Genomic DNA, 18426 nt, shown 5'->3' with positions numbered 1-18426 from the left:
ATCGGGTCCACACCGGGGAGTGGTCAGAGATTCCCCGAGCAAGATGTCGGATCTCACGTATATGAGTGGCCTGATCCGCAGAAGTCAGGAGATAGTCTATGCCAGAGAAGCTGTGGTGTGCTCCCGAGAAGAATGTGTATTGGACGTCGCTAGGGTGGAGCGTACGCCAAACGCCAGATAGGCCAAAAGACTCCAGAAAGTCCGAAAGCCAGCGATGTGAGGGGCCAACATCCCAGGGGGGGTGACGATCAAGGAATCCAGAGCAAACAGTGTTACAAACTCCTCCTAGCAGTAGGAGAGCGTCAGGCAGGGAAAGTAACTGAGTTCCTAGATCAGCATAGGTCTGCGCCTACAGGCCCGGCGGCACGCATATCGACATCAGGGTGAGTATGTTGCCCTCCCACCGGCCCATCACTGTGGCATATCTACCCCACTCGTCAGTAGGTGTTGTGTGCATTTGAAAGGGAAAGGTGTTTTTGATAAGTATTCCCGCCTCCTGGATCCACAAGTGAACCCAGAATGAACTACCAGCTTGTACCCTCACCTGTTCAATGCTCTACAGGAATTGCCCACAAGGTGCGTCTCCTGAAGAAAGACAACGTCTGGAGAGTGGCATTTAAGATATTGGAGGACTAAGGTATGCTTTACCCTGTCGCCAAGCCCGTTGACGTTCCAACTCATCAAGGTGAAAGTCCTATCCCACTGCGAGTCCATAGGTAGTGTCAAGTGTAAATCTGCCTTTGAAGGTCATCATGACTAGTGCTGCCGAACTAACTGGAACAATCAAACCCCCACCCACTCCCAACTCCAACCACCCTGCCCTGCTCCCCTGCACCATGGGCATACAACTACCCATAAAGTAACCTGCAGTGTGCCTGTCGCCCAACCCTAAAGAACTAAGTGTTTAAATGTGGGGATAGAGGAAGACGCTCCATTCCTCTTCCCAACCACCATTGCAAATGTCAATCAGCGTCAAACCCTGCATCAGACAGCCCCCAGTGCCCCCTTACGGGAAAAGGTGGGCCAGCGGGATGTCAAAGAACAGTCAATGTACCTTCTGTCCATAAGAGCCACTCCAGGATGTCGGACCAAAACCTCTCCAGATCCAAGATGCAGCACCGGAGCAAGATAACACGGATAAGTCCGCTTATAGTCCCACCAGAGCAAGCTCAATGGGCATTATGTTCAGCCGCGTCTCTCCAGTCTTCCAACCAGTCTGCGACATCTTCAGGACGCTCGAAGAACCATGGTTTACCATCTGCCTCAACCTTCAACTTGGCCGGGAAGAGCATGGCGTATTTTAGACCCTTATCTTTAAGTTTCTTTTTGACGGCAAGGAAGAATCTTCTCTGTTTCTGGATGGCCTGGGTGAAATCTGGAAAGAAGGAAATAACCGCGATGTCGTATTTAAGAGGAGGAGCTGCACTGAAGAATTATAACCCGGTCCCTGAAGTTAAGCAGCCTCGCCAGGAGGGGACGGGGGAGCAGCAGGCTTCAGACATCCCCCGGGGACCCTGTGCGCCCGCTCCACCACGAAGAACTTGGACAGGCCCTTGGGGCATAGATGTTTGAGTATCAATTCCTCGACAGCGAGGTCAGGCGACTGTCCCTCCGCCCTTTCCGGCACTCCGATAATGCGCATGTTATTGCGCCGGGAGCGCCCCTCGTATTCATCCAGCTTGTCCTCTGCGTACTTAGAGAAGGTTTGCAGGTTATGGAGTTCAGGTTGGATCTGCGAAACGTCCTCGACCAGGTTGGATGTAGTCACTTGGAGCTGCTGGACCTTTTCCCTCATTTTTGCAAAGTCCGCTCTTATGAGGGTCATCTCTACTTGCATGGAATCCGTCCTCTGCTCCATCGAGGTGCAAACTCCAGCTATTGCCTCCATGACGTCCTTCAAGAAGAGGCCAGGTTGGCCGTTTTCCATGTCTTCCAACTGCTCGTCTCGGGAGGAGGCTGCAAAAACAGGTGCTTTGGAGAAGGTATATTTGTCCAGCCTGCTCTGCTCTGACTGCTTGGTGCCTTTTCCACTCATGCTTCCTGTGTATCTGTTTTTTCGCGCCTAACAGCCTGTTCGTAGGACACACCGGTCCCGCCTCAAACCCGCGGGTGTGACTCAATCCGGGAGTAGTTCAAGTCTGTGGCAGCCCTGGTTGGGATTGCGTTAGTCCTTGTCTCCTTCCACCACACTCCCACCGGTGATGTGCCCTACGCAAATGATGGTAAGCTGGGGGGGGGGGGCAACCGTGTACTCACGGACCTCAGGGTTGCAGGTCCAGGGACAGGGTCCAGCTCTAGGAGGCCGACCTGTATCTCCGTGATCAGCGCCCATATGTCAAGTCAAAATCCACTGGTTCCTGAGGTTGCGAGGCCCGAGGCATGCTCAGCTGTCTGGGTACTCAATGATTATATCTTAGTTTCCACCTCCTCCACAAGTCGAGTGTCCAACACTGAATCCCTCGCCGCAATCCTGAAGGGCGCCAATTCGCTCACAGCTCTCCTCCCTATACAATGTCCGCCCAAGATTGGGCCGTCACGCTCCCAACGTGGCGTTGCAGAGCTCAAGTGAACAGGCACTGGCTGGGGGGGTCCTCGCTGATTCAACCGCCCCGATTTCACCCCGAGGCAGGTCAAAGTTCCCAGCGCAGCACCACCGTTAACACACCAGCACAATTATCCCAGCGTGCGCCTGATCAGCTCCACCAGAGGCCCCCACTGGTGATGTGCCCTACACAAATCACCTGTTCCTGCTGCCTAGCACCAAAACAGGTACCTTGCATCATGTGCAAGGGTGCCTGAATTATGGGCAGGATTATTTTTGTGCAGACGAAAACAAACCTTAGAGTCATATTTCTCCTTCTATGTGTGCTGCAGAATACCCTTGACAAGTAAGTAGCTGCCATCTTGGTTCTTCTTCCTATCAAGCTTAACAAAGGTAGATTCCTATCTATGACAAGTACCACTCCATTATGTTTAAATTAACTAGAGGAGCAGAACACTAGGGGGTCCCTTTCCGTGAATTGCTAAATCTTAGTACGTTTAGTGAGCACATTGAGTCCCTTTACATTTAAGGATAGGATCTTAACCACAGAGAAACTCCTGTATGATGTTGAGCTTATTTAGGTCTACGCAGCCTGCTCCCTCTATCAAATCTCACCTTCCATCTATGGAGAGTGTTAGAGTGTCTCTTAATGAAATAGCGAAAGGTACAACATCTTTCCTTTGTCTTATACCCCCCAATTTCCTCCAACAATAACAAATAAGATAAAACAAATGTGAACTAACAGTAAAGCAGTCTCATGGTGCACTCGAGGCAGCTAGCTAATCGCCAGGGTCTCCACCCCATCCATTGGGGTCAACTTGTGCACTTGCAATGTATGAGGATCCAAATGGAGCTGAACATGAGAAATCCCTGTGGGAGCATGGACACTGCAAAATCTTATAACACTGCCTGGCAGCTGTTTTTGTTGGGACAGAATGTTTGATCTGAGGTGCCCACCTCAAAGAGTCCTTTCCTGAGTTAGTGTAAGTTCATCGAGATGTATCTGTTTCAACCTCTGAAGTGATACCAAAAGGGAAAAGCCACCTGAATCAGATTTTATTCTGTATCAACTGGTCTGTCAGTCACTGGCCACCTCTGCTGGTATTTGAGAAGAGTAACTGGGCTCACATCCTGGAATGTGTAACAATGATATTGATTGATGTTGTCCTATATAGTATTTAACTCAGGTTGCTATTGTAATGGTCTCTTTGAATTTGTATAACTTTGCCAAGATTTCGTGAGGTTCACTTGTTTCTTGAGTGCATCTTGGGCCCACATGGTGCACTCAATCTGGTTGAATCTGTTGATGTTCAATTCGCCTATGGAGGCAAACAAAGTTGTGGTGTAGCACTTAATATCCAGGCCCTCAGGTCCTTCTCACTGGGTCTATTTTTCAAGTCCTACATTTTTCACACCATTACATTTTTGCACATGTTGAGCCATGGATTTGTCCACCAAAGGGCAGCTTTTGGCCTGTAGGGTTACTAATTGGATGTCCGTCTCATCCACCCTAGTGCTTGCCGAGCCGACATTGGTTCTGAGTGCTGCTATCTTTTCCCCCAGGTCAGATCGTAAGGTCACAAATTTCCTGGAGATTTTGGCATTGACGTCTTACTGCTGTTCAGTCTTGAAAGTTTGCAAGCTTGACAGTTGGTCAGCTTTTGTGAGAGCCATGGCATTAGGTTTCTACATATTGTTAGAATGTAGGTGGTCTTCTGCATATTTCCCTCATAAGATGGGGTTAATTTACATAAGCCAGTGGCTTTCTACTGGACTTGTTGCTTGGATGGCATGGATAGGGAGAGAAGAAGAAAAACTCCCCACAATGGTTGATAAAGTCCCAAGATCTAAAAGCTCATGTAACTTTACACAAATTTGGGAGCCACCAGTCTCTCCTCTTCCATGTGTGGTGATGGTGGGCACACTAGAAGGGTTTAGCCTGGCAATAGGTGCACATGAGGAAAAGGGAAATCTCAAGGCGAGCTGGGCCAGGCCAAATCCCTATTCCCTTGGAGTACATCGTTAAGGTGTTGCTGTAGATCCTAGTCTTCAAATTTCCATCACCCTATGATAGATGTGGCAAGCTAGGGGGGTGCAAATTCCACCTTTAACAAGCACGAATACATGGAGGAGGTGCCAGGCAGCCCAGTACCTAAGCTCTCTGCTAAATGTTTCATTCAAATTCTCTCCGATGGGAATGGGGCCTCGCAAGGGTGCCTCACATCTAGCTTCTTCCCTACCCACACACAGAAGTCAGCTCGATTCTCTCATCTCCGCATCCCAGGTCCACACAAGCGGATGGGAGTGCCTTTTTTGAGCCTTGCGTCCCTGTACACTCTCCCAAAATCCAAAAAGAAGGCCCACAGTCTCCTAACAGAAATGTCACCAAGTCAGTTTGCCGCCCATTGCTTCTACACCCCTAGGATTTTAGTGGTCTCAAGACCCGTCAGGTGTTGACAATGGCCAGTTGCGCTAAGGAGAAAGGGGCAGATGTCACCTCCATTAGGATCAAGTGCAGGCGACTCCACATCACCCCTCCCACCTTGCATTTGGGTAGAGATCCCCATGGAGTCTCTTTACTGCACAGCGTGATGACAGGTGGCCACCAGTAATTCAAAAACTAAGTAGAATCCACTAGTCAGGTGACTGTGGTCCCTACAATGGTGGGGAGCACTTAGTGTTTTTAAAATACCCCTCACACACCAAAAGGACCCTTGGTGTCATGCTTCATCATTGGGGTATTCTCACCCCTCTACGGGATGCGGCGAGCCACTACCTACGACTACTCGGGACCACTTATACGCAGACTATGTGTGGTGTGTGTATGGTAGTGGTTGTTAGTGAGTGGTGGGGCTTGGAGTGTAATAAGTGATGTTTAAAAAATACCTGGCTCGTGGGGTAAAGAACATTTTAATATGCCCCCGGGCTAGTGGATTCTACTTTGTTTTTGACATACTGACCAGGGAGATCGAATCCACACCTTTCTCTTTCTCCCCCTTTTGTTATAAGTAGGCCACCAGTAATTGGCATTTTCATCCCTCTCACAGGTCTGTTGAACTCCACGCAAGCAGTGCCATCTCCGAACCTGTGGCGTCCCACACTTGGTCAGCAAAGACCTTCCTGATGCCCGTATGAGCTGGCTGCTGTGTGTAAAACTAAAGCAGGCCAGTGTAACGTCAGGTTGTGGGTTAAACAGCCGTAGGCAACAGAGCCCATTGACTGCCCCCCACAGGTATGGATCATGGATATCAGCTACAACAATGGCATTCATGGTTTGCAAATAGTCTCCACCCAATAAAAAGGTTATTAAGGTATATATAAATAATGAAACAAAACGTAAAACTGACATTTTTAAAATTTCCTATAAGGGTAAAGGAATTTGAAATTGGAGGTTAGAAAATTAAGCTGATATCCTCAGGTTTATTTCTGGGTCCACTGCAAGTGCATCAAAGAGAGTATTGTATGGCTGATGGGTTTATTCAATTGAATCTAGAAAAGTTCCACCCTTTTCATTAAAACTAATCTTTCAATGTATTTGTATTTGTTGTGAATTAATACATGTTAGTATTTGTTTGATGAATATTTGTATCTGAATTTTTGTCAATTATTTTGAGTTTCAAAACATTGAAATTGCATAGGCCATAGTTATGCTTCCAGTTATGTCTCACTGGGAGGAGGGTAGATTTTATTTAATGATTCAGTGAGGTTGCCGGATAACAGTAATAATTAAGTAGGGGTCTAGAGAAGTCAAAGGATTAGGAATCGCTCTCTAGAGGAACATGAAATTATTGGCAAACGAATATGGGAAGAAGGCAGGTCAAAGAAAATTAAACCAGAAAAAATACCCTGAAGTTCTTCTCTTTTCACTTCTTCTTGTCTTTCTTGTACTTCCTCGTGAATTCTTGATCCTTTGAATTAAAAACAAGAACAGGTTAAATTGAAAACTGATGAAGCGATAGGAAACAATGAGATCTTGGGATTTAAGATGGGTGGAAGGGCAGAAGCTGCTAGAGGAATAAAACAACTGAAATGTATTTTTATGGAAAGAAAAAGAATGGAAGAAAGGAAAAAGAAATCCTTTATAGAAAATGTTAATACAAAAATCTTCAAACCTGTGAGGTAATGGAACAGCTTAATATATATAACTGCAAACAATTGAAGAATTATTATTTATGGGAATGGATGCAGGCCAAAGAAAATGAAACCAGAAAAAATACCCTGAAGTTCTTCTCTTTTCATTTCTTCTTGTTTTTCTTTTACTTCCTCATGTTTTCTTGATCCTTTGAATTGAAAACAAGAGCAGGTAAAATTGAAAACTGATGAAGTAATAGGAAACAATGAGATCTTGGAATTTCGGAAGGGTGGAAAGGGCGGAAGGGTTTGGAAGAATAAAACAACTGTAATTCATTTTTATGGAAAGAAAAAGAATGGAAGGAAAAATAAATCATGGATAGAAAATGCAAATACAAAAATCTTCAAACCTTTGTGGTAATGCAACAGCTTAATATATATAACTGTAAACAATTGAAGAGTTATTATTTATACTGCAATGAAGGAACAAAGGAAGAACAGAAGAAGTAAATATTATAACCATAAAAGGAAAAGAAAAAGAAACAGATGTAAGAAGGCAAAAAAAGTAAAGAGTGATTGTCATCTCTTTATTTGGGGAAATAAAGAAATGTTTACAGCTAGGAAGATAGAATAAAGGAAATACTAAATGAAGAGAAGACATGGAAAATAAGAAAGAAAGAAGTAGAAAGGGAGATATAAGGACAAAGAGAACTGACTCAGAACCAATGTGTTGGTAGTTAAAAATGTATTTCAAGTAAACATTTTGATACCAGAAGGAAACCATCAACTGAACAGACATGCAAATCATATTTTGGGGGAATTCTCGAACAATCGTATGATGTTTTCCGGGCTGATGACTGTACTGCAACACCTGCAAATGACCAGTTGTGACATGACTGTATAACTTGGTGCACAGTAGGCAATTCCCACCCAGTACATGTCAATGAAAAGAATACTATGAGGGTTAGAGTTATAGGAAATATCTGTAGGTAACCAGAAGAACAACATGTGAATGGGAAACGTCAAGTAGACAAAGCCAGGGCATTAAGTGGATGAAAAAATGGGGGGGGGGGTCTCTCAAAGGGTTGGGCCGGTGTAATTATGGCCGTGGCTTAAAAACACCCAAGCTAAAAATCTGTGCTTAGCGTAGTGTGCCGCCCGACTGGTATTTTGCTGTTTCTGTCATTGCACCCAGATATATGATACAACAATTAACATTATACCTAAAACAATCCAGGACTATTAGCTTTGCCAATGGTTGTTAGGTGCTCAAGATAAATAAGCAACAACTATGGCTTCATTGTATATAAAAAAAATGCTTCAGTTCTGAAATGATGAGACTGTGAAAGAACTATAACGAGTCTCTATGAAATGACATCACAGGCAGTGAAGGGTGAAAATGCTGCAGAGTTGATTATTTTTTCCCCCTTTTAACTGAGGACAAAAACAGAGAGCCGGAAAGGGACCCATCTCAGCACCTGCTTTTTAGAACTGCTGGTGCTGAACGCCGGCAGGACCCGGCCCACCTAAAGCACAGGGATCTCATCAGTTCACTTGTTGATTAAACTTTTGTTTCCTGTGAAATATTCTAAATGTCTGATGATTTCTATACACAAGACAGATTGGAGAGTGAACATCAGTCACATGTTGCTCACACTCCCTCAGGAGGTATATGGGTGAAAGAGGGAGTAAATGGAATCAGGTGGAATCAGTTTCATCATAAAAACTTTAAGGGCCCTGTGCAAGAAATATTGGGGGCCCAGTTATGGGTCAACTTTTAATTTTATGGTAAATTGTTTGCTAATTAAAGCCTTTTCTTGCTTAACAATATTGAATTATAGATTAAAGGTTATGCTAGAGAAATACACAGAAGTGAGATGGAGAGAAAGATCACTTTGGAAGGTTGGGGTCCTGGGCAATGGGCCACTTTGCCAATGCCTTTAAACGTCTCTAGGTACAATGGAAGCAATGTTCGCAGGTCGCAGGCACAGCAGCAAGCATTCGTCACTGTCAAACTTACAGAACTTGGAGGAAATCGTAACCCCATGCAGAGTTTTAGGAAATTAGAGAAAATTATTCAAGAGAATATATTTACTAAAAAATAATGACAATCACTCAGGGAGAATAAAGCGTAAACAGAAGGGGGTTGCTAAAACCCTTAGCACTTCATGCCAAAGTACACTTCAGACAGCTTGTCAGAATCATATACCAGATGTTGTGAATGACTTTGATAGTAAACATGATCTGAAAGCAAAGACACAGATGCCATTAAGTAAGTGCAGTGGGTGTCCTAGAAACAAATAAATGAAATATGAAAACACCAGAAAAACAGAAAGGTCTAGCAATTCACAAGGAAAAGCAAACATAATAGTAGATAGTCTATGCCCATACCCAGATAAGGTTAAAACCTGAGATCAGCATTTGAAGTTTCTCCACTAACATACAGTTAACAACATACCAATGTTCTGCCACAATGCAATAATGAATATTACAATACATTTGCTAGTTTTTAAAAAAAATGCATGTTGATCTTCAGAGCATACGAAATGTAATTGGTGATAATATTAATTTATGGTGCCCTGTCTCTAGGTGCTTCTGATTCATCTCCTTTGAACAGGTTCATCTGTTTAAAACAATCTAAGCAATGTGAGATGATTAGATTGAATGTATCGGATCGGCATGTTCTACAGTGTTATTGTTCACACTAGTGTGGTATTTTCTCTGGCCTGGAAAACTTTTGTTATATTCCATATAGGTATCATAACATAGGCCCCGGTAATCTCATTACCCGCCACCTATATTGTCTCCCTACATTACACTTGTCACGGATTACAGGGACTGACCTTTTACCTAGATATTACACTGCAGTCAGAACACAGGTTTTCCCTAGTTCGAAATCTCATACATTTTGCACAGCAGGACTACCAGCTCCTGTATAAAATCTATGCACAAAGTTCATGCCCAACGTCATCCTTAGGCAGATTCAGTAATACAGCAAGGTAGGACCCCTGTGGAGATCTATGGGTATATATACATCACATCTTGCTACAAAAATACAGAGGAGACCGAGACTTCCCGGCCAACACACTGACCAGAGACGCTGAGGTTCCTGCATACAGACACTCCAGATCGCAGTGGTCTAATATCCCTCGCTGGGTGTCAACTTGAGACCAGGACGGGGTCCCATAGTCTCTCACTTCAGGTAATGGGGTTGACTAAATCCTAGAAGGATTCTTGGCTTAACACCTACATACATGCTAGGTACACTTAGGTACATCTAGTTAGGGAGGCATCGTAGGAGTATGCATCTTTTATCATGTGTTTTATATATTCATATGTATTCATGACTGTAGTAAGATGGTAGAGCTATACCATCGATTTACCTTTATAGTACTGCTAATCAATTATATCTTATATCGCCCAACGGTTGTTGCTGCTCATCAATTTTACACCAGATTACCAACTATTCAATAAATTATTTTTGAAAATGCCCAGCCTGTTTATTCTGTGTATTTCTGAGACAGACTACGTTAGCACGAGTGACTGATTGAAAAGTAGTATATTGTTTCCACAGTCCTGAGGGTTCAGGGTTGTCATGTTTGATGGTTGCAAATAACTATTCTCTCCTTGGTAAGAGGAGATTCTAGTGGCACTGTGAGCTAGTTGGTACAAGAAGGCCAACATACCCGGTGGGGGTGATCAGAGTTTATCTGACACCAATCCCACTGTGTATGTTGTCTAAACGCGCACATCCTATATATTTTCTATAGGAACTACTCAACATGGCGCCACCAACGTTGGTTGAGTACTTATTTAACAGTAGAATGTGAGTAGTTCAGTCGTGCTACTCACAGAAATCCCTATTCACAAAACACCAGAGACGTCTGGAGTGGGTAGGCTGAACTCCGCCAGAGCTGAGTAGGCAAAAATACTATTTATTAGCTGTTGGTTAATCAAGCTTGACGGACACAGTGTTCCTAAAAATTGGGCAAAACACCCTATCTTGGTTCTTTGAAAGGTTATTTTGTGTTCTAAACACAAAGACTAACCAGGTCTTAGACCCACTAGAACAGCCACAACCACTCTCGGAAGATGAGGAGGATGCAAATGCAATACATATTGCGGCAAATGTTAGAAATAGAGTCACCCTGAAACTGCTTTGCATGGTTTAACACCTAGGAGTGGCATAGTAGCTTTCGTGATTGAGGCAAATGAATCATACAGAACAGAGGTATTTTATTTGTGGCTTACATTCCCAGCAGTAAAGGCGCCCTACCCCATACAAGAAGAAGAGTGAGACTCGGCCCGCTCGGAAGAGAAGGGGTAACATGGCCAATATTAGCGGCCTACACACCACATCCTGACTTCGAAAGAATGTCAGGAGCAGACTTACTCATACTACACAAGGAATTAATAAAACTTTACAGAAACATGACGCAGTTCGTCATAAGGACTCTTACGGTCCAGCCAGCGATGGTAACAACAAATACAGGTCACGTTCAGAACACAGCAACTAAATTTACACCACAAACATTACATGCAGTAATGGGTAAAATGCCCGCAAAACGTGAACAAATGCCCTTTTGGATACCTTAGAAGATCACACAGCTAGAAGCAGTATTCCCAAATACTAGCCCTTATGAAAAACATAGAATGCTGACTATCTGTTTACCCATGGGGATAACAACACAGATAGAGGATTGTACCTCTTTGGGTACAGTTTTTGTAGCCTTATATACCAGAACTCATGGCATCCCGTCCTTAGCAGTAATACCCGACATATTATGACAAATACAAAATAAGTACGGAGCAGAGCCTGCTCTGAACTTAGGGATTAAGTTACTAGGTAACTATGCCCAGGTATTAGCGATACTATTAGCAAATATTTAAGGGAAAGCAGCATCAGTGGCCATCCGCCAATGCCTAAGGGATTTCAGTCCTTTACAACAGGAACACAAACTACCAAAAATAATAGAAACTGCGTATGCAGAGTTAGGCAGGGACAGTTTGGGTGGAAAAGCATTAAAACCACAATTTATGGGTAGTCCTGAAAAGGAGACTTTGAAACAGAAACCTAAAAGAAGTGGGACAATAACAACAACAAAAAAGGTTACAGAAAACAGATCTCAATCCAGAGGTATATCTCCACAGGAGCCCTCTGAAAGGAGGTATAACCTTAGGAATAGGGATAATATTAGGAAACCTGACAGGTATCAGGATACTGATACACGTTCCTCTCGTTCTTTCAGGGTTCATCAAAAAAACTCTGAGAGAGAAGGACGGTCAGACAGACAAGAAGAGCGTACAAAGACCAGAGGCAAGCAGAACATTCAAGACTATGCTACCAAAAAAGAAGATAAAGCCAAACTAAAACCGCAGTTCAAATAGAAGAAGGTTGCAGGTCTAAAGATCAGACATGCCCAGAATTCTAAGGACTCGACTACTGAACGGGGAATGAGCTCTGACGATGCTAGACAGTGCGGCAGAAGTTACAACAGCTCGCCAGAAGCTGATGGAATTTCTGGTGACAGAAGACTTGAATGATTATTGGAAACAGCTGATACAAGGGTAAGTGTCCCACATAAATTGTATGAAATTACATTCCAAATGGAGGGAGACAAATGCAGGACAGTTAAAGGTCTCTTTTGGGAGAACCTAACGTTTGGCTATGCCATTCTGTGAGGTGAACAAGATTGTCTGCCTGCATTCATCATGGATTGCCCTAGGGGAGAAACAGTACTTTTACCAGCATTCTCCGACCATGTTTCCAAATATTTAAAATACACATATGCGCGAGAGTAGGTGGTAGCCCAAGCCCCAGCATTATATAAAAATCATGTTGGATGGGATGAGGATTCAACCCACCACATAATTCCATTACAAAATAGTCCAACTGCACAAAGGCAGGATCCAATGAAGTAAGAAGCTAAGAAAGAGGTCAGGGAGATCTAGATCAACTTGCATACCAAAGAGTTATTGAAACATGCACCTCTCAAATGAATAACCCTTTGTTTCCCGTATCGAACCCAGACAACACATATCGTCTAGTTTTAGATTACAGACATTTAAACACTTGCTCTAAGACATTTGCAGTTCAAAATGCACACAGTGCCGCATTAATGAAAAACATAGTGCAGAAGAAATATAAAACAACACTAGATATCTCAAATAGATTTTTTTGCTAAAATATAGCGCCTGAGAGCAGATATTTGACAGCATTCTCAGCGCTTGGGTCCTAGCGGCAATTTTGTCGACTCCCCCAGTGGTATAAAAACAGCCCGGGGTTGTTTTCAGCCAGAGTAACTGCATTACTTCAAAATCTGGATGAGGAGGCATTGTCCTATGTGGATGATATTTATCTAACAGATGATGACCTGGAGGAACATTTGAACAAAGTGCATACCACAATTTTGGGAATTGCCTCTGAGGGTTACAAAATCAACTTAGAAAAATTGAAGATAGCCCATCTTAACGTCCTTTTTCTAGGGTATGAGCTTTCAAGTTAAGGGAAAAGACTGGCAGCTAACGTTTTAGAAATATGTGCACTGCTCAAACCTCTAAACTCATATAAAAAATTACAATCAATCTTGGCATTACTAAACTTTGTCAGAACATACATTTTGTATTACGTGGAACGAGTAAAACCTGACTTTTCAGTTAGACAGTGGACACAGGAACACACAAATACTCTTAGTTACTTACAAGCTGACATGATAGCTTCAAAACACTTACAGACACTCGTAAATGTACACAACCTGGTTATCTGTTTAGTTGCAGGTCAATCTGGGTACACCTATCTAACATATAATGAAGGTGAGACAGTATCAATAGCATCACATTTGTACTCAAATACTGAGATGCGTTTTGCATGAACTGAAAATTGTTTAACAGCAGTACAGACTGCTGTAGTTAGAGAAAGAGCCCTGGCTCAAGGAAAACGTATAATAGTCGTCACACCAGTTCGAACCAGCTGTATGTTGGACAAACGAGACAAAAAATTAAAACACAGATCTTACAACACTGCAGCAGAATCCGATATGAGACAATGGGGACCCCTCTTGTCGAACATTTTATTAATCACACACACACCAGAATTCATTAAGTGGTTAGTGCTTGAGAAGATTTCTGTGGGACAACGAGGTGGAGATCTGGGACCTATCCTGCATTTAAGGGAGTGCAAATGGATGTACCTCCTAGACACTGTGGCCAATGGACTGAACGAACAAGAAGGTACGAATGCCCAGCTAGCAGGGTTGTCAACTGAATAAATCCATGTCATATAGTCTAGACCCTTCTTTGTAATGTTCCGCACACACAACACTTACCTACATAGTGAGGCAAATCACAAACAAGCCCACTGCTACCTCTAACGTTTTAATAGTCTCTAATCGGGAATTTAATGAGGGCACCTCATGGTGTGATCATAACGATATTTTTTGACACCATGAAACCCCTCTAAAGTCTGTATCGCTTGATTGTTATTGTAATGAGTGTATTTTTCATACATATGAGAGACCATAATTGTATATGATGATGGTTTATGCAAACCCCTCTACAGTCTGTATCTTTTGATTGTTATTGTAATGAGTGTATTCTCCATACATATGAGAGACCATTAGTGTTTATGCTGATGTTTTATGTACTTTGATATCGCGAACTCGTTGGTCTGACAAACATGTGTCTAATGTCTTTTTGCAAACTCCGAGTCCGATTACTTTACTTCACTAATGTTGCCCAATGCTTGCTATTGAGTGTCTTATCCACAGATCCCCCTTCAGGTGCCCCCAAACATCATCACACCGAACCCTTTTCATCCCATTCCCCATTTGACAGCGTAACTGTGCCGTTTCCGTAAGGGATAAGTCAGCCCAGCAGGCTATGACGTCTCTCCTCCTTACCCTTGGCCGCCAACTGATGAGCCCCCACCACAGCTTTCAGCGGTTGCATCACGCAGTGCATGTACACCTGTTATCTTCCCCTCTTATAACGTATGTCCTGACACCGGCGCCCATTCTCGAGCCGGACGGCCGTGAATGAGGTGCGCCGCTCCCCAAGCATTTTATTATCTAGCCCCTGACAGGTTTGGTTTTTTGTCCGCACTCAATGAGAGAATGTACGCTAGTCCGTCTGACTTGCAAGCATTTAATTTAAGATGTCGAGCTTCTTTGTCCACAATAGGATGCATTTTCGAACAGGTTTACACTCGATAAGAGACGGTACACTAGTCTGCCGTACTTTCAAGGGTTTAATTTATGCTGTCACGCTTGCGTAATAGGATGTTTTTTTCACAAACATTATGCCCATGTTTGCATTCAAACAGGGTTCCAACATCAAAGATCATTTAGTACATGCTTACAATGCAGTAGAGACAAATATAGTTGAAAACATGCGACAACTAGCACCTGTGACAGGCCACTATAGCTGTAATCGATGTACCGCCTGTGCTTCTACAATTACTAAAAAATCCTTTGAACTTAATGGAATGACCGTAACAATCAACCATTTTCCCAACTGTAACACCACAAATGTGGTTTACTGCATAGTTTGCCCTTGTGGTTCACCATATATTGGCAAAGCAACCCAAATGGTGAAAAAACGAATCCTACAACAGTCAAGGATCCGTTGCAAAACTGCAAATGCCCCTTTGGTAGAACATTTTCACCAGGCAAAACACACAGAAAAATAAATGACCTGGTGGGTCATAGAGGTAGTTAAGCCCACTATCAGACAAAATAACGTGGACAAAATTCTTACATTGAAGGAGAACCTTTGGATATGCAGGGCTGACAGCATTAAACGAGGTCTTAACTCAACTACCGAATGGCAAACTCTTGCCTGTATGATTTAGATCAATCACGACTGCTGTTATGTAATGTTTCCATTACACAATTCCTCTTCTTAAAAAATTATATTCTGTTTTAATAGAGGATAAATGTCAAATTGTGAAATGCCGTATATCAGCTTGTATCATTTCAACTATGAACACTGTGATAGAATATCTACGTGGTATACTCTAACCTGTATTGTCAAGATTTTTCATAACTACTATCATGGAATGTTTCCTTCATACAATTTGTTTTCTTTTTCTTAAAAACAATATTCTGCTTTAAAAGGAGATAAAGGCTAAATTATCAAATGTTGTATACCAGTGATTTCAATTGGACTATGAACATTGCGATACAATACATCTATTGGATAACTCAGGTTTTAGATAATGAAGTTTATTGAATAGGATTGCTATTAATGTATTGCGTGTTTGTAATATCTATTCATAACCTGAATATATACATTGTATAATATACAATGTACAAGTTTTGATACATTTGTACATTTCTTAGATTGTGAGCGCAGGCCACATACAGAAGCGACAGTCTACTATGATGATGAATTATATGTCAACAATTAACTGAAGGGATGTCAACACAGTCGAAGGATATATTTATCTATTTATCTGACCTCAAAGATTGATCTATGAATATTTCAAACACATTATGTAACATCTTACCAAAGGTAAATCTTAAGAAGTCGACAGTACGATATCTATTCATTTACCTACAACAACAGATGTGTATGAACCATCAAACATCTATTTTGTTCCAAAATCATCTGAATGTGGCTGTTATTAACAGAAAATCACAACTTTGATGATATAAGGTTATGATTCAAACATTCTAATATGGCGTGAAGAAATTTCACGCATTTGAAGTTGTCCCCATACAACAGTGTATTTATTAAACTAGGCACTACACACACCGAATTTGTAACATCAGACTTAAGACATCGACATTTTTTCAACTTAATTTTGTAATACTTAAATCAATAGCCGAATCGGTTACTACAGAACCTCTTTGGATAATATCCAATATATACAAACATCCACTAGAGACTGGGATGTTTAAGATGGCCGACACTTTGTTAGGTTTTCGGAGATGACTCTAATTCCGGGTCACATGATTTAAATATCCAATCCCGCTAGCGTACCATATCGAGGCTACTGCGGATAAATCGTACGGAAGCTCGGACGGACTGCGCTGGATTCAATCTTTAAAGTGAGTGATTGGAACACGCTAGATATCCCATAAATGATAGAATTTCCTTGTTGGCGCTTTACTCCGTTGTAATTCCTCAAGTAAGACAACCCGGAGTTCAGCGTAGTGCAACTCCGTGAACTCCGCCCAGGGTTACTTATAGTACAGCAAAATGCCTTTATCAGCGTTTCAGTAATGAGAATGTATTTTTATGCACCAAGTCTTCACTAGAGGGAGCCAAAACATCTTTTATTTCAATAAAAATCGATGCAGGCAACTTACTTTGTATTGTCTTGCAACATTACTCATGCTAAAAATGCTGCTTTTTTGCAATATTAATCATAACAATATCTACAGTGTTTAAAGAACTACAGAAATTATTTTAAAATTCGTATATTGGAACCGCCGTAAACCACTCGACTTACGAGTTGTACTTGGAAAGCCATCTTGTTGTTGTGATGCTGAAGCTGACCGTAGGAAACCTGTGGTCATTCTGTGAAGTCTCTCCGAGCTGCCTTTCACCCACCCCTTCCACCCCAATCTCATACGCATCAGTAATCAGGAAATTAAGGTGCAAGTTCGTCTTCTGCTGTTAAAAGGAAGTGGTTTTCAGTATAGTTCCTTCACACTGTCAAACTGAAAGCAACCTTTCTCTTTAAATTATAGAAAAGGGGTGCTGTTCCTCTAGTGCACATATCAACTGCACCTAGACACCCAGGTGAGTCAAGGGTACAGTTTACCATACTATTTTAATATTTCAGTGTAGAAGACAAATCATGTAATAAATGTACCACTAAGTATGTTGAAAAAAAAAGTAAAATAGGTAACTGTTCAAAAATGTTTTCACAACTTTTCATCTGTGTTACCTTTACTCATGCTGTTAAAGAAACACAACGATATTCAAACTAAACTAGAGGTATCTGGAATGTGTGTGTTTGCATTCAGGAGGAAGCCTGGAGCAGGTAATGAAAATAAAGAGAAGGGGCATGACAGAGGATGTGGCGTAAGGGTCAGAACAGCTGACCTTGGAGCTGGGGAGCCAGGCTTGTGTCCCGGTATCAGCTCACAAGCACGCTTGAAATTCATGCTTACATAGGGGCATATTAGCAATGAATTGCGATATTTATAGCAAAACGCACTTATCGCTTTTTTATTTATCGCTGCCTATCGCTGGATATGTTAGCGTAGAAAACATGCTATTAGCAACGTTTTTCTCAAATGTGCTAAAATATCCAGCGATAGCGGCAAAATGCATGAATATCGCTGGAAATCCAGTGATATTCACGCATTAATGCCAATGGGGGCTTAACCTGACAATCCACCCCCCCATTGAATACACAGGTAAGTCATCCTATTAGCAGGCGTTAAGATTCTAGCGATAATCGCGCTTAGCGCATTTTGTTATCGCTAAGCCTGCTTTGACAATAGGCGATAGCTGTGTTAGCGACTGCTTTCAGTCGCTAACAGTTTGGGTACGCCCACTTTACATGTCATTATCGATGAATATCGGCAGCAAGCCCCAAACCGGTTGCTATCGGCTAAAAGCTGTCGCTAACTGCTGTTAGCGACAGCTTGCTGATAGGGCGATAAAAATATCGGTGCTTTAGCGCAAAAAAGTGCAGCTAAAGCGGCGATATTGGCCTTGCTAATTTGCCCCCTAGATTAAATAAAAGACATCGGAAGAAGCAAATAAACACCGTGAAGTCTTAAGAAAATGAAAGAAGTTCCTATCAAAGCAGGCGGATGCGAAAGTGTACTTGGGTGACAGGAAACTAATAAGAAACA

The 18426-nt window shown here is 42.4% G+C and overlaps 1 protein-coding gene across 4 annotated transcripts in view; it reads right to left on the bottom strand.

Moving 5' to 3' along the window:
* LOC144768726 (interferon-induced very large GTPase 1-like) overlaps positions 1-18426 on the bottom strand; it is a 519921-nt gene that overhangs the window by 437009 nt on the left and 64486 nt on the right. For all 4 annotated transcript variants that reach the window (XM_078652601.1, XM_078652603.1, XM_078652602.1 and 1 more), the window contains exons 2-3: positions 6760-6822; positions 6388-6450 (exon numbers count right to left, since the gene is read on the bottom strand). In XM_078652601.1, coding sequence (XP_078508727.1) covers positions 6388-6450; positions 6760-6781 — 85 coding nt within the window. In that variant the 5' untranslated portion in view covers positions 6782-6822. The remainder of the gene's footprint in view (positions 1-6387; positions 6451-6759; positions 6823-18426) is intronic.

The sequence above is a fragment of the Lissotriton helveticus genome, chromosome 7, assembly GCF_964261635.1.
Source record: "Lissotriton helveticus chromosome 7, aLisHel1.1, whole genome shotgun sequence".
Classification (NCBI taxonomy): domain Eukaryota; kingdom Metazoa; phylum Chordata; class Amphibia; order Caudata; family Salamandridae; genus Lissotriton; species Lissotriton helveticus.
The sequence above is the reverse complement of the archived record's forward strand: the minus strand, read 5'-3'. Positions and strand labels throughout refer to the sequence as shown.